The 26,261-nt window shown below is 42.5% G+C and overlaps 1 protein-coding gene across 4 annotated transcripts; it reads left to right on the forward strand.

Moving 5' to 3' along the window:
• The first annotated feature begins 1,503 nt into the window (after nucleotides 1–1,503).
• Nucleotides 1,504–17,662, forward strand: H2az2 (H2A.Z variant histone 2). 4 transcript variants are annotated; one of them, XM_076938157.1, is made up of 6 exons: nucleotides 1,572–1,647; nucleotides 5,284–5,387; nucleotides 5,738–5,815; nucleotides 11,668–11,781; nucleotides 16,566–16,695; nucleotides 17,358–17,662. In XM_076938157.1, the coding sequence occupies exons 2-6, from the start codon at nucleotides 5,346–5,348 to the stop codon at nucleotides 17,417–17,419; spliced, it is 426 nt and encodes a 141-aa protein (XP_076794272.1). In that variant the 5' UTR covers nucleotides 1,572–1,647; nucleotides 5,284–5,345; the 3' UTR covers nucleotides 17,420–17,662. The 4 variants fall into 4 exon arrangements, with proteins under 4 accessions (XP_034364046.1, XP_034364044.1, XP_076794273.1 ...); XM_034508153.2 differs by lacking the exon at nucleotides 5,284–5,387 and having other exon boundaries at nucleotides 1,506–1,647; XM_076938158.1 differs by lacking the exon at nucleotides 11,668–11,781 and having other exon boundaries at nucleotides 1,541–1,647.
• The last annotated feature ends 8,599 nt before the right edge of the window (nucleotides 17,663–26,261 follow it).

Consider the following 26,261-nt stretch of genomic DNA (forward strand, 5'->3'; position numbering starts at 1 on the left):
AGGAAGCTGTAGGGCACAGGATGTGCCAGGCAGGAGTGCTCCTCTTATCACACATACATAGCTGGGAAACTGAAGAGTCAGGATGTGTCAGCCTTGGGGCTCTTCCCTGAGAGTTCACGAGTTCAGGGTCCCATGTTATTCTTAGATATTGGCTAATTAAAATTTTTTTTCTAACAGTTGGTACCCTGGTAAGACAAGTCACTGGTAGACCAGTATTATATCATTCGATTATGGTATGGAACCCAAAGGAGTAGAAATCAGAGTATTTCCTAGAGAACTAATTCCAAACCGGGTTCTGTTATCTGAGCACATTGTTCCATTCCTTTCTATTCTCTTGGTCCCTCCTCCTCTCACGCTTGTCCATATCTTGTTTGTTTTCGAGAAAGTGTTTCTCTGTGTAGTCCTGGATGTCTTGGAGTTTGCTTTGTAGACCAGGCTAACCTGGAACACAAAAATCCATCTGCCTCTGTCTCCCAAGTGCTGGGATCAAAGACGTGCCCCCCCACCCAAGCACTTGTCCATATGTCTAAATTTAGAAGCTCATCCCTTCCTCGTTTATAATTCAAATTATTTTTTTTGTAAAGACTCATTTTCTCCAAGTTGCTTCTTTGAATGGAGGTTGATCTCAGAGCTATAGTCCCTGTCAAAAGATACACAATTCAAATTTTGAGACAGGTATTGTCTAGCTGGAGGTTAATTTCTAAAACATTGGCTTGGAAAAACCCTACCACAAGAACGAAGTCTCAGCAAAAAAAAAAAAAAAAAAAAAAAAAAGCAGAAATTTGTTTTGCTCACAACTCTTAGAATTAGTCTGTACTTCTTGCTGGGAAAAGAATAAAGCTTTGAAGCTGGAACCAGAACAAAGTCTAAGACTTCTGATGAAGGTTGTATGCAAACGACTACGTTCGCCTAATTTCGTTTCTCCAGCTGAAAAATAGACGTGGCTCTCCCAAATCTCCCGGGCTCAATGATGATCATAAAAATAATAAAGTCTTTTAAAGTTGTGTGAACGGGTCGGTGATAGCTAGGCAATTTTACTACGTGCCGACTATGATTTACACATATTCCTGAATTTTCACAATAGCTTTCGCACGAAGGTAATTCCACTTTAGACCTTTGACTCTGCAAGCTGCACGTTCCCCTTAATCTTGTAGCAATTGAAGAAAAACAAAGCAAAGAAGGCCTGGCGGGCTCTTAAATGGGCGGGAAAGGCACAGCTGTGCCTAATCGCTCCAGTCCATTGGTTCACCGAACTGTTGTTTCCAGCCTCCCGCCTCCGGTGCGGCCGGCAATGTTTTCATTGGCTTTCCTCCTCTCTTATAGGTTCGTTCTTCTGTTCATCAGAACTCCGCGCAAGGAGAGAGGCGGAGAGCTTGTCAATGTGGGGTCCGAGGCCCCACCTCCAGGGGCCGTGTGCAAAACACAAACAGCCGTTAGGGAGGCGGCACCGGGAGGGCGGAGTTATGGCTAGAAGGAGGCGTACAATTGGCCCGCCGCCGAGGTTCAAACAAACAACATGAGCGGCTATTGGTGGCGGCGGCGCGAGGCGGGCCCCGGGCTTTGTCCGGCTCTGGCTGCGGCGGTCCGACTGCGAGAGCGGCGGCGGCGGCGCGGGGCTTCTGTGGGTGTCGCTTGGCCGAGACCATGGTGAGCGCGGGGTCGCGCGGGGAGTGGACGCGCGGAAGCTCCGGACGGCGTCTCCACCTGTGGAGCGGGGAGTGGGCGGTGTCGCGCGGCCGAGCGGGAGTGCCCGCTGTTCCGGACTCCGCCTGGGGGGGCCGCGCCCTACGCGGGAGGCAGAAGCAGGGGGGCGGGTTCTGCGTTGCACGGAGGAGGTCCGGCTGCAGCGGTGCGAGTTCCGAGTCGGCTCAGGGGTTACGTAATCCCCCTGCTGAGGATCGGAGGAGTTCTGATCCTGTCCACCAGAAACGCACGGTCTGTCCGCGGCTTGCCGGTTATTCCCCGACTTCTTTGCAATAGAAGTTTATTTACCTGGGGCTTCGTCTTAAAGTACCTTTTCATTCTGTAGCTTAGATCTAGTTGAAAGCGGCTTCTAAAGAAAAAAGGTGAATAAAACTTTAACCCCATTCTAAAATTCAGGGGAAGGAGAACGTGCTAAAAGCAACCGAGACCTATATGTTTCACCAAGATTGTTAAGGGGAGTGACGCTCTCATTTTGGAATTATATTTGTGTCGGTATCCTGCTTGAAATAAGCTTTCACTGTTATAGAAATAATATGCCTTCCCAATAAGGACTCTCCACTCGCTTAGAGATTAGTTAAGGAAAAACTCTTTAACGACTCTTGTCTGGCTGGGCTAAGACCTAAGCAAGAACCTGCCTCCAACCGAAGATCCTACTAATGTATGCACATTTTAGATGTATGCATTCTACAGACACTGTTGTCCTGACATCTCTTTTCCTGTCCCAGGTTACACTTTGAGTAATTTAAGCAGAAACAGAAGATAGCAAGTCTGGCCACTTAAGTGGCTAGATTTACATATATTTACACATATGGCCAGGAGTATTTTTAAGTATGCCACTGTTGTTCTTTTTCAAAGTTATTACCGAGGTCATCTTACCCACCTTGTAGAATTACAAGCCGACTCCGGTTTGTCTTTGGGTATGGCAATGTGGGCCTAACTGGTGGTCATAGATCAGTTCTGTCTCCTTTGTCATGGGAATGGAGTCTAATTGGGTGGTCCATCCTGGTGAACCTCCAGGCATCCTAAATGTCACTTATTGAATTTAACAGGCCTGGTTAGCATACTACATATCTTTGGGGGATTTGGGAGGCAGTCCTTCTTTAGCTAAATTTCACTTGTGCCGATGTCTCCTGAGCAAATCTATTAGTAAATCCGTTGTAACATCAGTTTTATTATTTTTAAGTTTCATCTACATTTTCACAAGACAGGTATTTTCAACAGGTGCTTCTTTCTTAAAAGTTAAAAATCAACCCCAGGCTATCATTTCTCATACTGCAGATAATAGTAGTTTGTCTCATGTTGATAATGACATCTGAGGCATTTAATAGATGAACTATAAACAGATTGGCTAATGGAAAGTCTCCAAGTTTGAACTGTAAAATTCTCTAACTTTGAACTAGAAAAGTTGTGTCATTTGTAGTTGTTCTGAGGTGATTATGGGGAGGACTCTGACAAGCAGCATGGGTTCTGAGGTGATTATGGGAAGGACTCTGACAAACAGCATGGGTTATTTTTTTGTAAATTGCTCAAGCAGTTGATTTTCATGATCCTTGTTTTTTTTTTTTCTTTCTCAAAAATTCTAGTGGTAGGTTTTCAAATATCCATTTAAAAGTACATAAACATTAACATAAAAAATCCTGCATGCATTGGTTGTCCTTGGCAAAGATTTTTAAATTGTTAAGTAAAAGTGTGTCTATTAGAGTAATAGGACGTTTTTCAGATTATTAGGAGTGAAAATACAGTACACAGTGTCCTCCTTTTCCCATGTTTACATTTTTTTAACCAAGAAGCTTAGCCCAGTCTAACACAATTTTTAGGATAAGAAATTTGGTGCTGTTTCACTGTTTTAAGTATGTATTTATTGTATGTACATATGGGTGGGTTTATGGAGGTTAAAGGACAACTTGCCAGTGTCTATTCTCTTCTTTCCACCTGTGAGTGTCAGGGATAGAGCTGAGATGGCCAGGTTAGTGCCAGTCACATCTATGGGCTGAGCCATCTCCATGATCTGTTTCTATTTCTCAGTCATCAACCATTCTAAAGGTAAAGTTAAAAGAATTATATATGGTTTGAGATGTTAGGTTAAGTAGCAATTTTTTTGTTTTGTAAGGGTTGTTTTTGTTGATGTATTTTAAAAAGGTATTCAGAGTCTGTGTATTGGAAGTAGTCCTTTAACATACTGTGCTCTCCCAGACCCAACAACAACCACCACCACCACAGAGGCCTAACTTAATTGTGTAGCCCAAGCTGGCTGCCTGCAAAAGTCCTGTCTTACACTCTGGAATGGTAGGAACACAGGCTGTGTCACCCACATGGGCTTTGGCGTATCTTTAATTTCTCTTAAACAAGCACATTCTCCTTTCCAACAACTCATTTATTTTGTAGCCAACAGTGGTTTTTATAATCCTACTGAACTGGACAGGTAGCTCAGTAGTTAGGAGCACTGCTTTTCACAGGATCCAGGTTCAATTCCCAGCACTAGACCAGTCCTGAAGACTCCACTGCCCTCTTCTGATGTCCATGGATGCCAGGCATATACATGCAAGCATAACACACACATAAAAGGATAAAATGAGTATTTTTTTTTTTTTTTAACATTTTTATTTTAAAAAATGTTGAGCTCTTTGCTCCTGATCTTTGTTCACGGCAGCTAGCAACAGCACTACCAAAGCCTGGGTGCTGTGCAGTCCTGAAATTCCCTCTCTACATTCACAAATGTGACACCTTTAAATCCAGTTTTCCACAAAGTTTCAGGACATATACAAATATAAACAGTTCTAATATGACGAAGACATTGAGTATGTTTATAGTATGTAACTCCTTGTTTTGTTTTCCAGTAGTATTTTTGTTCCCATCTGATCCCTATATCAACTTTGTTGTGTATTTCTAAATGTGCTCTATTCTTAGCCCCTACTTATAACATTGAGTTATGTTGGTTGAGCTCTGCTTATAACATCCCAGGGCTTCTATAGCCCACATCTCCAAACTCTTTCACATTCCTCCTGTCAGTCAGCTCCACAAGCCTAAGAGCCACAAATCAAGTTTTGTCATGGCAACAAACCTACTCCTGGTACCAGATTTCTCTATTATTTACTTTTCTCATTACCATGACCAAGTGCTTGACAGAAATGTTAAGAAAAAGGAATGGTTTTGGCTCATAATTTGAGATGATTCAGTCTGTGTTCACTTGGCCCCACATTTTTGGGCAAAGCATTATAGTAGCAAGTGTGTGTTTACTCATGGCTGGCCAGGAAGCCCCCAGGATAATAGACTCTACAAGGTCATACCCTGGTGACCTGCATCAACATCTTTCATTTCTGTCTCACCACATAGAGTGCTGCCATTGAGGAAACAAGGCTTCCCCTCAGCCCATTACACTTACTGATTACGTTTCTTTGGCCGTTGTAAATAATGCGTCTGTGAACATAGCTGTGCAGTACCGTCAGAGTCTCGGTTTGTTTGGGGGTATATAGCTGGACATGGGGTTGCTGGGTCCTCAGGCAGCACATTGTTCACCGTTTTTCAGTATTGGTTTTGCTTAACCTAATTTTTTGATAATGTGTTTGCTTTTCCTCTCAGGAGAGCCAAATTCTCAAATTTCTGTGGAAATGTTATGCTGACGTTATAAAAAGTTAAATGTCATGATGGCACTCATATTTAATCCCAGCACTCAGGAGGCAGAGGTGGGCAAATCTCTGTGAATTCAAGGCCAGCCTGGGCTATAGTGTGAGTTCCAAGACAGCCAGGGCTACACAGAGAAACCCTGTCTCGAAAAAACAATTTACATGACCAGTCAGTAATTTGCAAGATGTGTCTAAATTTATAGATATCTTACATTTTAAATAAGTATTTAATGTTTGATTTTTAATATATTAATAAAAGGAAAATGTATATCTACAGTGAGGCAGGAGATGACCTAGATATCTTAGGTATTTAATTTTCTACTAGATATTTTTACCCAAAGTAAAGCTAGAATTTGTTTCATGACAGTCTTTTGAGATAACATTTTCAACTCCAAATTTTTTTCTTCAAGGCTGGAGGCAAAGCTGGAAAAGACAGTGGGAAGGCCAAGGCTAAGGCAGTGTCTCGCTCCCAGAGAGCTGGGCTCCAGGTAAGGCATGAGCCGCCCTGTCACAGTCCATCATTCCCTTTACCTTTATAAGTTATGACTCGGAGGTGGCTCACTAATTACAGAAGTGCCCTTTACTATGACAGACCTTGAGTGTGAGATGAACTGCTTAAGACTTAAATCATAAAGTAAGCCATTTATTTGTATTTTATAAGTGAATAGGGTGTCTTAATAAATTTGGTGATTTTTCCCCCCTATTAGTATCTCTTCTTGGGCCTGGAATGCTGAGTTAGCACTTAAGGATATGTACTGTTCTTGTAGCCTGCTGGTGGTGGTGCACCACTTGGGAGGTAAAGGCAAGCAGATCTCTGTGAATCCAAGGCCAGCCTTAGTCCACAGAACAAGTTCCAGGACAGCCAGGGCTGCACAGAGAAACCCTGTCTCCAGCTCACCCCTCACCCCCAAAAAAATGTTAAAAAAAATATGTACTGCTCTTGTAGAACACCTGAGTTCAGTTCTCAGCACCCATATGGGAAGGGTCACAACCACTTGTAATACCTGCTCCATGTGACTTTGACAAATCTCTCACACACAGACACACATATACTTTAAATATTTTTTTAAAAATACCTGTTTTGGGGCTGGAGAGATAGCGCAGTAGTTAAGAGCATTGACTGTTCTTCTAGAGGTCCTAAGTTCAATTTCCAGCAACCACATGGTGGCTCACAACCATCTGCAATGGGATCTGATGCCCTCTTCTGATGTGTCTGCAGACAGTGATGGTGTACTCACATACAAAATAAATAAATAAATCTTAAGAAAAAAAAACCTGTTCTTTCAAGATTATAACTATTTGTCATTCTTATAAACTTAAACTGAGTGTGTTCTGGTTTTCCTTTGAGACTATTTCTAGTGGTTCATTGACTTTCAGGATAGACTAGAATTGGAGGCCAATATTAGGTTGTTACACTGTTCTCTGAAGTATTTCCCAAATGACTTCCACTGTACACTGAGAAGTGTGCTCCAGACTCCTTATTACAACTTTAACCTACAGACTCAAAATTTTCCAGGTGAGTGAAAATTAAATCACTCCCCACACATAAGGAATACTTAAAGGGGCTGAAGAGTTGCCTTGGTGGGTAAGAACACTTCCTGTTCCACTAGAGGACCTGGGTTTGATTCCCAGAACCCACATGGTAGGTCACAACTGTCTTTAGCTCCATTTTCAGGAGATCCAACACACTCTTCTGACCTCCTTAGGCATAAATGTAGGCAGAACTGTAAAATAAAAAAGTCCCTTTTTTTTTCTTTTTTCTTTTTTTGAGACGGGTTTTATAAAGATTTGTTTATTTTTGTTTTATGTATGCAGGTGTTTGCCTGCATGTATGTCTGTGTAGCATGTACATACAGTACCGTAGGAGGCCAGACGGGAGTCAGGTAGCCTGGATATGCCATGCAGGTGCTGGGAACTGAACCCAGGTCCTCTGCAAGAGCAGCAAGTGCTCTTAACCATGAACCATTCCTCCAGCCCATGAAACACTTTACCAGGGGATTCAGGATTGCTCAATCAGAAGAACACTTGTTGTCATCAAGCCTGATGACCTGACCTGAGTTTGTTTCTCAGGACCCAGAGAGTGGAAGGAGATAACGAGCTCTAACAAGTTACCTTCTCACCTTCATGTGTGTTATGGCAAGCATGTCCACACACATAAACAAAGAATCATTTTTTAAGAGACACATTGGAAGTTCATACTGTGTGGTGCTGTGTGTGTGTGTGTGTTTGCACAGTGCTTTTCTTTGAGCTCATCTTAGCCTCCTGCCTCAGATATGTACCACCACACAGCAAAACCAGTTTTCTTACAGCAGTGGGAAAAATTTCAGCAAGTGGATGACATTATCTATGTGACATGGAAGGAAAAGTGATAGGAACTTAAGTTCTTTTTTTTTCTTTAATTTTATGTGTATGATTGTTTTGCCTGCATGTATTTACACTATGTGCAGAGGCCCAAAGAAGGCACTGGACCCCTGGAAGTAGAGTGAGCTGCTATATATGAACTGGAAACCAAACCCAGATCCTCTGCAAAGGCAGTGTGTGCTCTTAACCACTGAGTCGTTTTCCGTAGTCTGGGAGCTTAGCTTAAAAGCATATATTATATATTTTATAGCACTATTTAAATTCTCAGAATTTATTCCAAGTGTAAGTAAACTGTCTCAAGTGCAGATTGTTGCCTTTTTTTAAGTAATAAGCAAAATGGAAAATAAGGGCTGGTGAGAGGGACTAACGTGTAAAGGCTTTCCCTCCAATTGCCTTAGAACCCAGGACCCAGGTGGTGGAAGGAGACCCAGTCAGAGGAGATTATCCTGACTGACACAAATAAGTAGGGCATAGAGAGATGGCTCAGCAATTGAGAACACTCTCTGCTCTCTCTTCTAGGTGACTAGAGGAGTTCCCCACACTTGTGTGAGCATCCTTTTTTCTTTTTTTTTTTGGTGGGGGGGCACAGTTTTCAAGACAGTTTCTCTGTGTAGCCTTGGCTATCCTAGAACTCACCTTATAAACCAGGCTAGCCTCAATCTCAGAGATCCCTCTGCTTCTACCTCCTGAGTATTAGGATTAAAGGCATGTGCTGACACCCTAAGTATTCCGACTAAAAACACCACCTCCACACCATCATCACCACCATCACCTTGCAAAGTGGTCTTCTCTTAACAGATGGGAGCTCTAGCTCCTGGGGATTCAGCGCCCTCTTCTGGACACCCTGGGTACATAAATACACATGGATGGATCCATCATGTGCTTGGCTAAGGTGGCACATGACTTTGATCCTAGCACTTGGGAGAGAGGAAGCAGAGGCAGGCAGATCTCTGAGCTCAAAGCCAGCCTGGTCTATAGAACACATTTGAGGACAGCAAGGGCTAAACAAAGAAACCTTGCCTCAAGAAACAAAAAACAAAACATAAACTGTTCATGTAGAGGCTGGAGACATAGCTCAGCTATTAAGAGCATTGATATTTATTCCAGAGGTTATGTGTTCAAGTGTTGGCACCCAGATGGCAGCTACAACTTTGTGTGACTCTGGTTTCAGGGTTTCAGGCACGCAAGTAGTATGCAGACATATAGGGAAAATACCCGTATACATACCATTTAAAAGATAAAATGAGCCTGGCTTTTTTTTTTTTTTTTTTTAAATTGATGTAACTGAGGGAGTGTTGCCTGTGATACCAGCTGCTTAAGAGGCTGAGGCAGTAGGGGCACAAATTCAAGGCCAGCCTGGCCTACATAGTGTGTTCAACACTAGCCTGGGCTAGTTCTGCTGGAGAACTCTTTGCTGGAGGTCAGCCCATACTCCTAGCAAAGGAAACTACAGAGACAGGGATCTCACGTATGCAAGCATGCTCACACCAAGCATGCTGTGAGACCCTCTTGTAGGTTCAGTTCCTAGCACTACACAACCGGTAACATCAGCAGATGATGGCAGCATAGAATTGAAAGGAAGCCCTCCCCTCCCTCCCTCCCTCCCTCCCTCCCTCCCTCCCTCCTTCCTTCCCTCCCTCCTTCCAGTTTCTCTAAGACTTAGAACTTAAAAGAAACTTGCCACCACCCAGCTAGCAATTGTAGCATGAGTACACACTAAGATGAATGTAATGCTGGTCACTGAGTAGCTCGCTGAAATGCATGTTAAAATACCGACAAGTGGAAACAAGACCAGCTTTCTAAGGATGGTAGTACACAGAATTAGCCAGTCTGAAATCACTTATGTAAAATTAATACTCAAACTGTGGATGAGTTTCCTAATCTAAGAGAGTAAGAAATAAAAAAAACATCGGTGATCCCTTTCAAAATACTTTTTTTCTTGTTTTGTTGAGGAGGCCAGTGTTTTATAGACAGGGTCTTGTAACCCAGGTTGTCCTCAAGCTTGTGATCCTAATGCCTTCTCTCCCCAGTGCTAGATTCCAGTTGTATGCCACTAAGTTGTTCTAACAGTTTGCTATAATGGATGCAAATTTGTATGTATAAACAAAGCAAAGCACATGCCTCAAGGAGTCTGAGGGAACAGAGGCTGTTTGAGGCTGTCCAGGGCAGCCTGAGAACTTAACAAGACCCTGTCTTTGTTTGCTTTGTTTTTTGTTTCAAGAAGGGTTTCTTTCCTCTGTGTGCCTTGGAACTTACATTGTAGACCAGGCTGGCCTTTAACTCAGAGATCTGCCTGCCTCTGCCTCCTGACTACTGACTGAGATTAAAAGTGTGCACTACACTGTCACCACCCAGCTAGCAAGACTCTGACTTAAAGACCTCGTCATCGTAAGACAGGCTGAGCTGTTAAGAGAACTGGCTGTCCTTCCCGAAGATCCTCATTGGATTCCCAGCACCTATATGCCAAGTTACAACTGTACTCTAGTTTTAGGGGATCCATTGGCCTCTACAGGAACTAGGCTCACATGTTGTATATCCATACATATGAATGAATGGATGGATGACTAAATAAATTTAAAACAAAATTCTTTGTAGTCTCTGAAGCTTAGTAAGAGATGATTTGGGGACTTGTAATGTGCCAGACAACATATCTTACTAAAAATATAAAACCTGGACTAAACCATTGATAGTGCTCTTAAGAAAATTATAACTAATTCTGGAGACGTTCTTTCTCCTTGAGAGTGAGATCTACAGGTGACTGCTAGATTTGCTACTATTTTGATGTCCATATAAAATATGGACATCAAAATAGTATTTCTCAGAAGCCAAGTGTGTTGGGAGACTCGATAACAGAAACTGAATTGCAGGTAGCTAGGCATTATAGCACATAACCAGAAAGCCAGTGCTATAGATCTGTGGCAAGAAGGTTGAGAATTTGAAGCTAGCCTTGAGATGCAACCCTATTTTAGACAAGTAAATAAATACACAGAAGCCAGACAGTGGTGGCCACGCCTTTAATTTCAGCAGAGGCAGAGACAAGCAGATCTCTAGTTAGAGGCAAGCCTGGTCTATAGAGTGAAATCCAGGACAAATGATGCTTCACAGAGAAACCTTGTCCCAGGAAACAAAAACAAACAAAAAATGCAAACCTAAAAACCAAGATTTGTTAGTGAATTTTGCCTTTGAAAGACAGGTACCTAGAGAGCTGCCAGAGAGGAAGTAATTGGGTTACTGAAGTGATGAGGCAGAGAGTGGCGTCAGAGGACGTTGCTAGAGCGACTTAGCGTGTGCCAGGCCCTGGGTTGTATTACCAACACCCCAGACTAAAACAGATGTGTAACTAAGCAAACCAGATGGTACACGGAAGTCAGTAGGATTAGATTACTTTAGAATGGACATTACTTTCTCAGAAGGAAAGCATCACAGTGAAAGCGTGGGATTGAGTTTCCTTACCGATCAGGCGACCTTTTGAAAGTGAGGAAAGGCCGGGCAGTGGTGGCGCACACCTTTAATCCCAGCACTTGGGAGGCAGAGGCAGGCGGATTTCTGAGTTCGAGGCCAGCCTGGTCTACAGAGTGAGTTCCAGGATAGCCAGGGCTACACAGAGAAACCCTGTCTCGGAAAAAAAAAAAAGAAAGAAAGAAAGGAAAGAAAGAAAGTGAGGAAAGAATAGTTAGAGTCAGAGGACAAGAGTGGAGGTTCAAAGTCATGTGGCTTTTAGGTGAAAGGATTGGTTAGATACAGTTGTGATTATTGGCCGAGTTGAACATGGAGTTGATAAAAACGTGGTATAATTATGATTTTACAGTGAAACTCTGTTGTCCAAAAATTCAAATTTGGGGCTGATTACAGCACATATAGGTCCTAGGATTGATCTTTGCCAAGTAAATTTGGCCTGTAACACGGCTAAACCTTTAGTTACAGTCAGCCATATGTTGTCAAAACTGCAGTACTTCCCAACAAGACATCTCTTTTTCAGTTTCCTGTGGGCCGCATCCACAGACACTTGAAGACCCGCACCACAAGCCATGGACGGGTGGGCGCTACTGCTGCTGTGTACAGTGCTGCAATTCTGGAGTACCTCACAGCTGAGGTTTGTGAGAACGTCCTATGTGGGGTTCCAAAAGGTTGCTCTAAATTCAATGACTGAGACTACCATGGAGAGCACTTCTAAAGAGACCACTGTGCTTTTGTTTTTGTTTCTTTTGGTTTTTTGAGACAGGGTCTCTGTATAGCCTTGGCTGTCCTGGAACGTACTCTGTAGACTGTACTGTCCTCAATGTCAGATCCACCTGCCTCTGCCTCCAAGTGCTGGGATTAAAGGTGTGCACCACCACTGCCTGGCCCTTTTACTTATTTTGAGCCTCATATCATCTAGTCCAACCCCAGACTCTTATCATACCAGAGGATGACCTTGAACTTCAGATCTTGTTCCCACCTCCCAAGTGCTGGGGTTGCAGAAATATACCTCTACACAGGCTGCTCCTTTTTTCTTACCCTTTGCTTTTTTGAGACAGCAGCTCATGCTGGCTTGGAACTTGCTCTGTGTTCTGCTTAATTTGGAGAGGTTTTTGTTTGTTGATTTGGTTTAGTAGAGACAAGATAACTCTAGCTAATTGGAAGTCTGTGTAGACCAGGCCATGTCATTAATTTTAAAGAGTCTTTGTGGAATTGGTTTTTGTTTGTTTGTTTGTTTGTTTGTTTACATTTAAGTGTGGGCCAGCAAACCATCTTTTTAAGTAACATGATAAATAAGTATTGTTCCAATTAAGTTATGAGGTATATATGTTAGTCAGTTGGTAGTGAGTGTTCCAGGCTTCTTGCCTAGCATGCATAAGCCCTGGTTTTATTTCCCAATCCCACATAGACTGGGGATAGCGTAATCTCAACACTTCAAAGGTGGAGGCAGGTAGATCAGGAACTCAAGTCATTTTGGCTACATAGTGAATTCAAAGCCATCCTCAGGTACATGAGACCCTTTCTCAAGAAATCAAAAAACAAAAACAAATCCCCCAAAACCTGGATATGGCATGGCTTTTTAGTTGGTAAAGAATCATAATAGAATGATATTGCCAGGCATGGTGCCACATGCTTTTAATCTTAGCACTCAGGTAGCTGAGATGAGAAGATTGTGAGTTTGAGGCCATCCTGGGTTATGTAGACAGACCATGTTCCAAAAACAACAGACAGACTCTAAAAATCACACTCATTCTGATACAACAGGCAGAAGAGTTAGCAGTCCTCTTGTGGTTACAAGTTAGCTTCATATTTCACTTAGCTGAGTTATTGTTTCTTTTTTCTTTTGTTTTTAAAGACAAGGTCTCTCTGTGTAGCCCTGTCTTAGAACCCGATCTGTAGACCAGGATAGCCTTCAACTCAGAGATCCACTTGCCTCTGTCTTTACCTCCTGACTGCTGGGATTAAAGGCATTTGCCACCACCGACTAGCTGGCAAGACTTCTTAATATAAGGGTCCTAGACCACCACTTTCCCCATCTTTCTCCCTCCTGTGGAAAATAAATAAGAAGGTGTGGATTGCTGGTAGCTACATTCCAACCCAGGGTAGTAATTGAGTATCAAGCAAGTCAGGTAGTAGACACAGCCAGGCAGGCAGAGCAGAAGATTCTTAGTTGGGGAAGATGTGATTGGGAAGAAGCTGAGCAGTGTGGGTGTAATGTACGGCAGCTGCCATTGACTTCATTTCATATGCTGCTCAGGAGGTAACTTTGGAGTATGGGTCATTTGAGCTTTGCTGCTGTGTTGTAGACAAAGGTTTCATGGGGGCATTTTGGTACTGGTTGAGATGCTTTCTTCTTTGTCCTATCCCAGACTTTCATTCACTGTAGTCTCATTCACTAGCGCTTGGCACATAGAGTTGGAGCTCACACCATTGGAGGCCTTTCTACATTCATATTTTCAGTTACATTTTTTTTTTTTTTTTTTTTTTTTTTTTTTTTTTTTGCGGTGCTTGGGATTGAACCCAAGACCTTATGAGTTAGGGAGCCATCCACACTGATCTACATCTCAAGTCCTTTGAAGGTTTTGTTGTTGTTGTTGTGTTTTAGCTTCTTGTATGTCTGTATACAATTTGCATTCAGTGCCTACAGAAACCAGAAGAGGATGTCAGATACTCTGGGTCTGGAGTTAAGGATAGTTAATGATCCACATGTAGGTTCTGGGAATTGAACCAGGACCCTCTGGAAGAGCAGCCAGTGCTCATAACTACTGAGCCACCTTACCAAAAGTGGGACCATCCTCTGTTTCTTTGAGGCAGTCTTGTAGGCTGCCCTGGCCAGCATTAGAGTTATAGTCCTATGTCAGTCAGTCACCCAGGTGACTGAGATAACATGTTGTTTTGTTCATGGTTGGCTAAGGTTTTTAGGGTAGCATTAGACTTCCTACAAATCAGCTCACTGAGAGGGTAGGTACAAGATACTGTGTGAGGCCCTGTTTTTATTTTTATGCTTTTAAAGTATTGATCACCCTTCATTCTTAGACCCAGCCTCGTTATCAGTACAGTGCCACTGTTACTCTGAGCCGCTGAAGTATCATGTCTCACATGATACTCAGAATGAGTCTAGATTGCAGAAAGTCAGCGTGTCCTAGGAATTTAAATTGGGAGTTTAGACCTGGCGGTGGTAGCACACACCTTTAATCCCAGCACTTGGAGATAGATGCAGGTAGATCTCTGAACTGGAGACCAGCCTAGCCTTCAGATGGAGTTCTAGGACAGCTAGGGCTACACAGAGAAACCCTGTCTCAAAAAAATAATAAATTAAATAAATAAATAAATACAATTGGAGTTTTGTTATTTGGTAGAGGTAAAGTTGCAAACCCTAATCCAAGAGTTTATGTCAGGGGGAATCATTTTTCAGTCTTGGCTTTCACTAGAACCTTTTGGAGAGCTTTCAAAGCATACTTGTCGCAGGTATGGGTCAGGTATGGTCTGCTCACCCTAGTCCAGCTTGATGCCCAAGCTGGGTGGTTTTGAAGCTTGCCCAATAGTTGATTCAGATGTATGGCATTGTCTATGCACTCCTTAAATGAGCATTCTCTGAGAAGTTCTTTTTGTTGTTTCTATCAAAGAGTAACAGTGCCAATTGAGCCGATGCATGTAAAGACATAACAGATGCAGTAGAGCTGATGCATGTAAAGACATAACAGATGCAGTAGAGCTGATGCATGTAAAGACACAACAAATGCAGTAGAGCTGATGCATGTAAAGACACAAAACAGATGCAGTAGAGCTGATGCATGTAAAGACACAAAACAGATGCAGTAGAGCTGATGCATGTAAAGACATAACAAATGCAGTAGAGCTGATGCATGTAAAGACATAACAGATGCAGTAGAGCTGATGCATGTAAAGACACAACAAATGCAGTAGAGCTGATGCATGTAAAGACACAAAACAGATGCAGTAGAGCTGATGCATGTAAAGACACAAAACAGATGCAGTAGAGCTGATGCATGTAAAGACATAACAAATGCAGTAGAGCTGATGCATGTAAAGACACAAAACAGATGCAGTAGAGCTGATGCATGTAAAGACACAACAAATGCAGTAGAGCTGATGCATGTAAAGACACAAAACAGATGCAGTAGAGCTGATGCATGTAAAGACACAACAAATGCAGTAGAGCTGATGCATGTAAAGACACAAAACAGATGCAGTAGAGCTGATGCATGTAAAGACACAAAACAGATGCAGTAGAGCTGATGCATGTAAAGACACAAAACAGATGCAGTAGAGCTGATGCATATAAAGACACAACAAATGCAGTAGAGCTGATGCATGTAAAGACACAACAAATGCAATGTTAGCTAGACAAACTAGGAAACTGTAATCCCAGAGTTAACAGAGATTAAAGCAGGAGACATGCCAGCCTCAGCTCCAAAGAGTGAACTTGTGTCCAAAATCAAAGCAACAGTGCATTGTTGTGACTGACTAGAGTGTTGAAATTCCTTGAAATATGAGTAGGGATACAGCTTAGTAGGTAGAGTACTTGCATAGCATCCATGAAGCCCTACCTGCGTTCAATCCAAGTACCACATGAATTTGGAGTAGTGGTGTATACCTGTAATTCCTGCTCTTGGAGATAGAGACAGGACTGGTTAGAAAGAAGTTCCTTGTCATCCTGGGCTACATAGCAAATTTAAGGCCAGCCCAGGAAAACAACAGAAAAAACAAAAGAAAATTTCTACTACAGAATAAAAGGCTTATTGCTTATAGCTCTGTAGGGCTCACATTTGAAAAGATTTCTATGCAGGTTGGTGTGGTGGCACATAATGATATCCCCAAATTTGGGAGGTGGGACTAGGAGGGCCAGAAGTTCAAGGCCAGCCTGAGATGCACAACCCCTTTCTTCTCCAAAGGAACTTTTGTTTGTTTGTTTTATTTTTCTAAATGTTAAAGAAGTTCCAATTGTTAAGGAAAGTAAGCTTACTAAATTATAGACAGCAGAGACGGTCTGCATTACTGTGTTGGAATGTGCAGCTTCTGCGTGCTCACATTTATACTCTTGGTTAATCCTTTGGTATGAGTGTACCAGGCATAATGGCAGGCACATGTCTTTAATCCCAGCACCCAGGAGGCCGAGACAGAAAGGTCACTGATTCAAGTCCAGGCTGTGCTATGCAGCACGGCCCTGACTTTTAAAAAAACAAACATGTTTTCTTTTAAAGAACATACCTTTGCTCATTTCTCTGTGTTTATGCAGGGAATGTGTATGAGGGAGTCAGTAGGAGGTTTTTAGTGTCATGGATGCATACAGTTATGCAGGAGAAACCAGGTTACATACAGATACTAGATAAGTCATTCTCCTACATTTGGAAACGTACTATTCCCTAATTGTGTTACTCTGTGGATGCATTGTAGGTATTGGAGTTGGCAGGTAATGCTTCTAAAGATCTCAAGGTAAAGCGCATCACTCCACGTCACTTACAGCTTGCAATCCGAGGTGACGAAGAGTTGGACTCACTTATCAAGGCTACCATAGCCGGGGGCGGTATGTATTATAAAGCCTAGACTATTTCTAACTAATATTCAGGCCACGGGTACTCTGTATTTGAATGGTTAACTAGAAACCATATGGATTTTAACTCCACAAGTGTTAATAAGTGTACTACAATTCTGTTGGTAATGGAGTGAACTTAGGTCCTCATAAATGCTACAGGTAAACACTCAATTGAGTTACAACTCTGGGCCCTCTCTGTTTCTTGTCATAGTGATCTGAGTAAATACTTGTTCTCCTGTCATTTGCAGTGCTATTTTTATTTTAGCTTGTTCTTTAAATGATTCAAACCTAAGGTTTAAAATATTTCCGGATATGTTTTGAACTATACTAGAGAAACAAAATCCCGAGAAATTGCTTAATGTGATAGACTTGCAGGACTGAAATGGTTCTGTGTCAGAGATCTGTGAAGGTGTGAGGTGAGTTGGTAGTTCTCAGCTGTTTTGAGCATTCCTTACAGATACGATGGCTGTGCATCAGCCTCGTTTACTGCTCCTGTAGAAGGGTTCAGAGGCTCCTGTAGGTTCAGTAGGATCCAGTGAGGAGAGTCTTAAGTAAGTTCCATCCTCGGTGTGCTTGCTTTTTCCTTTAGCATTAAAGCATTAAGATTTTAAAAACTTAAGTAAAAATAACAACGCATACACATTGTGTTGTAGGTGTGATCCCGCATATCCACAAGTCTCTGATCGGAAAGAAGGGGCAGCAGAAAACTGCTTAGGACGTGAGTCACTGACCTGCTCTCCTCACTGTCTATGACTAGGGCAGAGGGTACCAGTGCGCTGTGTGGAAAAGCATAGACAATTGCTGTAGACGAGATAAAAGACACATTTGTATGTTTTTAGACTCTGAAAGTATGATAAGTCCCCTTTACCTGTGGTCACAGTCATGTGTTGATTGGCCAGGTTTCTTCCTTGTATTTTATACAAAAATAGAATTGATAAAACATTTTTTACAAAAGTAATCTGTCTCACTACTTCTTCATGATGTGTTAGAAATATTTTGTTCACACCTGGGCATGGCCATGTTGCCTGCAATCCCAGCATTTGGGAGGTGTGGGCAGGACCTTCAGAATTCACGCTGACCTTTGCCTACATTCCAAGTTCTACGACAACCTGGACTACAAGAGACTCTGTCTCAAAAGGAAAAAAAAAATTATATATATATATATATATATATATATATATATATATATATATATATATATATTTCAGACATTTTGAATTGCAAATTAGTTATTCAGAATAATCTTAAAGCAAACATTGGAATGTAATGTACCTTGATCGGTACAGTGTTAGTTTGACTCTCAGATACAATCAATTTTTAGAAATATATATTTATTTATTAAAGTATGCGGTATTCTGCCTGTATGTATGCCTACAGGCCTTAAGAAGGCACCAGATCTCATTACATATGGTTGTGAGCCACCATGTGGTTGCTGGGAATTGAACTCAGGACCTCTGGAAGAGCAGCCAGTGCTCTTAACCGCTGAGCCATCTCTCCAGCCCTCCTCAGAGAATGTTATCACCCCATTGGATGAGCATCCTGTCCATTGCCCACAGGAATGGTGTGCTGAGAAGACAGTTGAGGTGGTAGACACTGGAGTCAGGACACAAACCTAGGTCTTTCTGGCTTCAGACTGCATACCCTGACCTGAAGTGGTGCTGCTAAATCAGACTCTTCTGATTTGGTCCTGGAATTTTAGTCCTGGAATTCTAACTTTTTGTGGTCACTCATTGATCCCACTAACTTGCAGTAACTTATAGTCTTTAAAGATGATGTCTGAGTAACTACAAGATGTAAGTTAATTCACTAGTAAATACAACAGCCTAAACTTTATTTTTCTTCAATATGTCTTTGTGAGAAATTGATGTTTTATAATATAACAGTATCAAAACAATTCATTTTTGAAGAAGTATTTTATTATGGAAATTCTGACGAATGCACAGAAATAAAGAGACTAGCACTAGTGTGACAAAGCCACGTGTCCTGGTCCTCCAAATTTAGTTTTTGTGGTCAATGTTAACCCTGTCTTTGCCTGCCACCACCAGTGGATTCCTCTGAGTCCTGTGACAGTCCTCACATGTGTGTATTACACAGCCTTACTCGCCGTTTCTAAATACAAGTTTGGGCTGGAGAGAGGGTTCAGAGGTTAAGTGCACTGGTTGTTCTTTCAGAGGTCCTGAGTTCAATACCCAGCAACCACATGGTGGCTCACAATCATCCGCAGTGGGATCACATGCCCTCTTCTGGCCTGCAGGCATACGTGTAGGCGAATACTGTATACATAATAAATAAATAAGTCCTCATAGAAAAGATGTAAACAAATTCTATCTTGGTTTTGCTTTTTTTTTTTTTTTTTTTTTTGAGATAGGGCCTCATATAGCCCAGTCTGTCCAAGATTTCTGTTGGGCTGAGGTGTACTTTAAACTTCTGATCCTTTTACATCTTCTTAGTCCCTTTTTTGTTTTTTTTTTTTTTTAAGATTTGTTTATTTTATGTATGTGAATGTTTTATCTACACATACATCTGTTTGTACACCAGAAGAGGTCATGTGATCCCCTGAAACTACAAGTTACAGACAGTTGTGAGCCACCACGTGGGTATTGAGAATTGAACTCAGGACGTCTGAAAGAGCCGCCAGTGCTGTTAACCTCTGAGCCATTTCTCCAGCCCACATTTTCTTAGTACTTACGTTCACTTGTTTAGTAACCTATAGGTTACTATAAACCTATAGGTTTATTTTTCTTGTAACCTAAAGTTTTGAAGAAACTGAGTTCTGTAGATTTGTTACTGAATACACTCCAGTGTATGTGGAGGCCAGAGATCAGCCTCAGGTGATATCTCTGTGTCTGTCTGTCTGTCTCTCACTCACACTCTACCTTCCCTTTGAGGTAGAGTCCCACTGACCTGGAACTTGCCTGTTCAGCTAGGCTGGTAGCCAAGAAACTCTGGAAATCTACCTGGCCCGTCTTCAAGTGCTGGGTTACTGCAGGTGTGTACTGCTGTGCGTTACTTTTTTAGTACTTTAAAATTTGAGTTTGTTTGTGCATGTCTGCCACAGTGCCTGTGAGCAGGCTACAGGACAGCCTTCAGAGTGAGCTCTCTCCACCCTTATGTGGGTTCTTGGAACAAACTCGGGTCATTAGACTTATAAGGCCCGTTTTCCCTCCTGAACCATCTTAAAGTCCCTATACTATTTGAATTGCAAATTAGTTATTCAGAATAATCTTAAAGCAAACATTGGAATGTAATGTACCTTGGTCGGTACAGTGTTAGTTTGACTCTCAGATACAATCAATTTTTAGAAATATATATTTATACTATGCTTTCTGCATGAGTACTGGGCATCCAAACCCAAATCCTCATGCTAACACAGCAAGAACTGCCCACAGAGCCATCTCTCTGCACCCAAGTTCTTATTTTAAACTGTCCAATCTAGAAAGTAGTGTTTTGTTCTGTTAAGGCTGATGCTGGGGCTGCAGAGACGGCTCTGCAGTTAAGAGCACTGACTGCCCTACCAGAGAACCCGGACTCACCTCCCAGCACCCATGTGGGAGCTTATGGTCACTGTAATTCCAGCTCCTCAGCATCTGATACCCTCTTCTGGTCTCTTTGGGTACTAGGCACACAAGTAGTGAACACACATACCTGCAGGCAAAACACCCATATGCACAAAAAATATGACAGACAGACAGAGTGAATGAATGAATGAATGAATGTGGTCAGGAGTGGTAGTGCACTCCTTTAATCCTGGCAGGCAGATCTCTAGTGAGTTCTAGGCCAGCCTGGTCTACTTACCAAGTTTGAAGGCAGCTAGGGGCTATACAGAAAGACCTTGTCTCAATAACAACAAAACCCACTTGCTGCTCTTGAAGGACCCAACTTCCATATTCAGCACTCACATTGCACTTTGACTGCCTATGATACACTTGGAGATCCAGTGCCGTCTTCTGGTCTCCATGGCTACCTGCACACACATGGCAAACAGAGAAACTGTTTAAACTTTGAAAGAAGAAGATTGACGGCCGGGTTTAGAAGCACACGTCTTTTATCCCAGTACTCAAGAGGCAGATGCAGGCAGACCTCTCTGAGTTTGATGCCAAGCAAGACATCCGGCCAGACAAGGACATAGACCCTATTTCAGAAAAACAGAAGACTCAAAACTGAAAGTGAAGCTAGTAGTTTGGGATGTTGTCAACCCACTAAAGTTCCCATCCTCCTTTACCCTGAAGGTTTTAGCTACTGTTACTGATACATGCTCAGGTTAAGAGTTGACGACCAGCTGGATGTGGTGGCACACACCTTTAATTCCAGCACTCAGGAGGCAGAGGCAGGTAGATCTTTGTGAGTTTGAGGCCAGCCAGGGCTACAGAGAAATCCTGTCTCAAACGAAGTTGGCAACCAGTAATCTGTTATCCTTTGTATGCGATTATCTGAGATGCTCTGGCATAGTTTTTGTTTATCAGTTTACAAAGCAGATCTGGGTACGTAGCTTAGCCCATAAAGTGTCACCAAACAGGACCTGAGTTAGATCTTCAGAATCCTTATGAAAAGCTGGCTTCATGGTGACAGTCCCCATGTCCCAATATACACCCTTGTCCAAGAACAACATGGATGGCTCTTTCGAACACCACCAAGGTCAACTTCAGGCCCTGAAACCTGATGTATGTACTCACACATATAGATACTTACACACAGACATGCACACATACAAAAATTAGGGGTTTCTCATTTTGGTAGTGATTTGACTACTGCGTCCACAGCAGAGTTTTGTTTTCTGAAGGTAAATATAGTAGGTGAAGATGGAAAGATTTCCAGTTGCCAATGTATACAAGGTCCTCACTGAGTTCAGTCCCCAGCTCAAAAGCAGAACAACAAAAGGCCAGTCTACTAGTAACATCTAAAGGTTTGAATGAGATGATTATGGACCTGTAATTTAGAATGTACCTCATAATAATGCGTCAACAGAAGGAAAGGTTATTGGTGTATGTGCGCGTGTGTGCGTGCGTGCGTATGTGTTTTGTTTGTTCATGTGTCGGAGTCTATTCTATATATTCTTGTTTGTCCTAGACCTCATGATGTAGAGTTGGCCTCAAACTCACAGATCCACCTGCCTCTGCTCCTGAATGCTGAGATCAAAGGCGTGCACTAGCACAGCTGGCTGAGTTTGTTTTTGAAGCAGTATGACTGGAGTTACCAATCCGAGTGAACAGCATTTGGCAACTGTCCACTAGGGAATGATGGGAACCAGGTTGGGAGTGGAGACTGCCGTAGGCCAGAGAAGTTGAGTGCACTGAAGAGCGGTGGAGCCGAGCTAGGGGCCTGTGGCTTTAGCGTGTCTTAACCTTCTGTTAAGACAAATTGCAGACAAATACATGTATTTCAGACAGAAATAAGCAATTGTTATGCCCACCACCTAGATTATACAGCAACACTTTACTTGAAGTCTTACGTGGCTCAGCTTTTACTTGATGGCTGGTTTTGTTCTCTGTCCTTTACTTCTATTAGAGAAGACACCATGTTGAGTGGGCTCCAGTGGTCTAATGAGAAGACTGAGCCATGTACTAAGTTGAATCAAGTAGGCTATGGACAAGCTTTTCAAGTTATGTTTGTATTTACACATACATGTGTGTGCCTGCCTGAGTTCATATGTGCCATGTGTATGCAGGACCTGGAGTTACATACAAGTTACTATGAGCTGGCTGATGTGAGTGCGGGCAACCGAACCAGGTCCTCTGAAAAAGCAGTAAGTGCTCTAAACCACATAATCCCCCCGCAGTCTGTGAACGTGAGCAACATTATTTAACGAGATGGTGGTAGTACACCCTTTAATCACAGCACTTTGGAGGCAGATGCAAGTGGATTTGAGGATAGCCTGATCTACACTACAAAGCAAATTCCAGGACAGCCAAGGCTATACAGAGAAACTCTATCTCAAAAAGGGAAAATAACAAAAACAGACCTCTTCAGCTAGACTCTACGGTATGTGCCTGTAATCCCAGTTCTTGGGTTATACTTGAACTACCTAATGAGTCCGAGGCTTGTGTGGCTTATATTACAAAAAAGAACTTTTGGCCATTTGATTTGTATTCCTTTCTAATTTCAAATGTCTACATTTGCATTTTATAGACAAATAAGATGAGGGTTCCCCGGCCTGGAAAATACCTGTTCTCTCAGCATTTAGGAGGCAGAGGCAGTTACTTCTCTGAGCCAGCCTGGTCTTCAAGAATGAGTTATAGGACAGCCAGGGATATACAAAAACCCTGTCTCAAAAAAAAAAACCAAATAGGGAAGCACTGGCTGTTCTAGAAGTCCTGAGTTCAGTTCCCAGCATCCCACATTGTGAGATGTGGCTCACAATCATCTGTAATGGGATCTGATGCCCTCTTCTGGTGTGTCTGAAGACAGCTACAGTGTACTCATGTACATAAAATAAATTTAAAAAGAAATAAACAGATGAAGGTTCCCATTCTATCTTTGCACCTTAGATCTGAGTATATTACTTAATAAAAGTAAAAAATAAAATTATTTTTTAAATAAAAAAATTGTCAGTTTTAGACTTTTCTTAAATTTTTCATGTGTAGTTTATAACAAACAAGAAGGACAAAAAGAATTCGGACTGGGTGTGGTGGCACATCCTTTAATCCTACCACTTGGGAAGCAGAGTAGGCAGATCTCAGTGGGTTTGAGGCCAGCCAGGGCTATATAGATAAACCCTAGCTATAAAAAGAGAAAGAAGGGGGCTGGAGAGGGGGCTCAGCAATGTAAGAGTACCAGCTGCTCTTCCAGAGGTCTGGAGTTCAGTTCCCAGCAACCACATGGTGGCTCACATCCATCTGTAATGAGGTCTAGGGCCCTCATTATAATAAATATTAAATAAACCTTTAAAAAAAAAAAGAAAAGAGAAAATTGTTTGGTTGGCATAAGTGTTCCATGGATCTTCTGCTTGATTTGTTGTCGCATTGTCTGAGGCTTGTCACTTTTCTGTTGACAAAGTTGTTCTTTTTTTTGTTGTTGTTGTTTTTGTTTTTTGTTTTTTTGAGACAGGGTTTCTCTGTGTAGTCCTGGCTGTCCTGGAACTCACTCTGTAGACCAGGCTGGCCTCGAACTCAGAAATCCGCCTGCCTCTGCCTCCCAAGTGCTGGGATTAAAGGCGTGCGCCACCACCGCCCGGCGACAAAGTTGTTCTTAGTTTACATGATGGAATTAAATATATTCTGTGTAAAAAGGGGTCCAGCAGTCTGTATGGCTACCCTGGGCATCGGCTGGATTAGAAGGAGGAAGGCCAGCATGATCGGCCCTAGCCACCAAGGCCCTTGGCATTCTGGGAACATAATCTTGTCATGAGTTCCCATCACTACAGTGTTGATGGTGGAGGTGACAGCTCCATGGCACACACAGCAAAGCAAGATGACAAACACCGGAGCAGCATGGCTGAGGTGAGAGACACATGAGACCCCATCTGTTAACTTTAAATTTTTTTTCTAGCTATTCTCACGCTTCTGGAGATTGGACTCAGGGCTTTTTGCCACTGAACTACATCCTAAACTCTGAATTGTTTTTCTACAGATAGGGAAGGCTGCTCGGCATTTTCCTTGAAAACCAACCAGCAGCCAGGCGTGGTAGTGCACTTGACTTTAATCCTAGAGGCGAACATGGCCTGCAGGGTGAGTTCTAGGACAACAGAGCTGTGTAGTGAGACCTGCTGTCTCAGAAACAAAACAGTAATGGCTGTATAGCTCGCATGGATTTATCTATCTAATCCATGAAGAACTGGGAAATAAACTAGCCAGCCTACTAAATTTTTTTTTTACATTTTATGTATATGAGTGTTTTGCTTAAATGTATGTCTATGCACCATCACATCCCTGCTGCTCATGGAAGTCAGAAGAGTTATTGAATCCCTCAGAACTGGAGTTCTAGATGGTTGTGGGTACTGGGAATTAAACCCCAGTCCTCTGAAAAAACAGGTGCTCTTAACTGCTGAGCTGTCTCTCCAGCCCCAGGCAGCCTCATGTTATAGGCAAATTCAGATTCATACATCCAGATCAGTGTGACCTCAGATATAGGGTCTGTTGGTGCAAAGAACTTGACTGTGCAAGGAGTCAGGCTATGGGCATGCCCTGTCAAGACTTCTCTGGTTTCCTGCAGATGTAGGTAGAAGCATCACAAAGCTCTTATTCTAGTCATGTGGAGAGTCAGATGTTCCGAGCTTTAGTGTTGCTGACAGTTTGTAGAAGAGGCATGTCTACTAGATACATTCCTGAGACTTTATTCTTGCTATTGAGCCAAAAATGTATGGCCTCATGAAGTGTCCATTGACTGTGCTCTACAGAACTGGGCACACTGGGCTGCATTACCCCCAGCATTTCTAAGAATGGTCAGTGGGAGAGCAACGCATTGCAAACTGCCCAGAAACCTAAAGACTACCCACGTAGGCGTGGGTGTGGATATGGTTCACGAACTGCCTCAGCCATAGCCATTATATGGAATTTAGCAATATCACCTGGGACCCTGTCTTTACTCTAATAAAAATGTCTGCTCTTCCAACCCAGCTCACAATGTCTTATTTCTTGAGTGGCTGGTATCAGTTTCTCAATCACAACGTGTTTGCTCTCCCTCTTTCTTCAGGCCATCTTGGGTTATGAGCACAGATACATAGTTGTAAATATTTTCAGGAGAATCCAGAAGGGCATTTACAGCCCGTATACACAGTATGCTCTCAGTTCTGACCATTATCAAGTTGCCTCAAACCCTAACATCTTAGGCTCCTCGCCAGTGTCCCAGTTCCAACTTGTTTGATATGAATTGTGGAGAGTCTTCCTGAAATGTTTCTCAGCCTCTGCACCGGTGCTTCACACCCATGCCAGTGGCCTTCTAAACCCAGGATGGGGAACCTTGTGTGTCTGTAGCTGACAGTTTTCGTCCTGAGGATGGATCCTCTGTGAACAAGTTTGGTTTCCTCTATTGGTGGGGATGGTTTCCTTCCTTTCTTTCTCTTAATTCCATGTGTTTCGATTCTGCCATATGCTCGGCAGAAGGGTTGTTCTCTAAAAAGTGTGGGGAGGAGAAAGGTGCATAGAAGCCTTCCAGGAGCTGGAAACATGGCTTAGCCATAAAGAGCACTCTCTGCTTTTACAGAGGATCTGAGTTAGGTTCCCAGACCTCACGAGCAGATATACATGTATCTTAAGTATCAAGTATCTGAAAGGTGACTCTTCAAGGAAGCAGTCTGTCATTCAGGTGTTAAATACTGGAGTTGGTAGGCATGCCTAGGCTTACCTTTGGGCTGGACACAGGTCTTTGGTCTAAAACAAGTACTGTTTTTTGTGTTTTTTGTCTTTTTGTGTTTTGCTTCACATGCTTGAAAGCGCAGAAAGCAGTGCTGAACTGAAGTCTCTAGATGCAGCTTCTCTAGTCATTGGTCATCCAGGTGAACAAAGCACATATGCATCATTGACTTGCAAGAGCTCCTGGTTTGATTAACCTGTATATGAACTCCCCTACCACAATGAGTCCAAGTCAGAAGAGGAGGCCTTACAGGGGAAAAAAAAAAAACA

This window comes from Arvicanthis niloticus, chromosome 7 (genome assembly GCF_011762505.2).
Source record: "Arvicanthis niloticus isolate mArvNil1 chromosome 7, mArvNil1.pat.X, whole genome shotgun sequence".
NCBI classification, from domain to species: Eukaryota; Metazoa; Chordata; class Mammalia; order Rodentia; family Muridae; genus Arvicanthis; species Arvicanthis niloticus.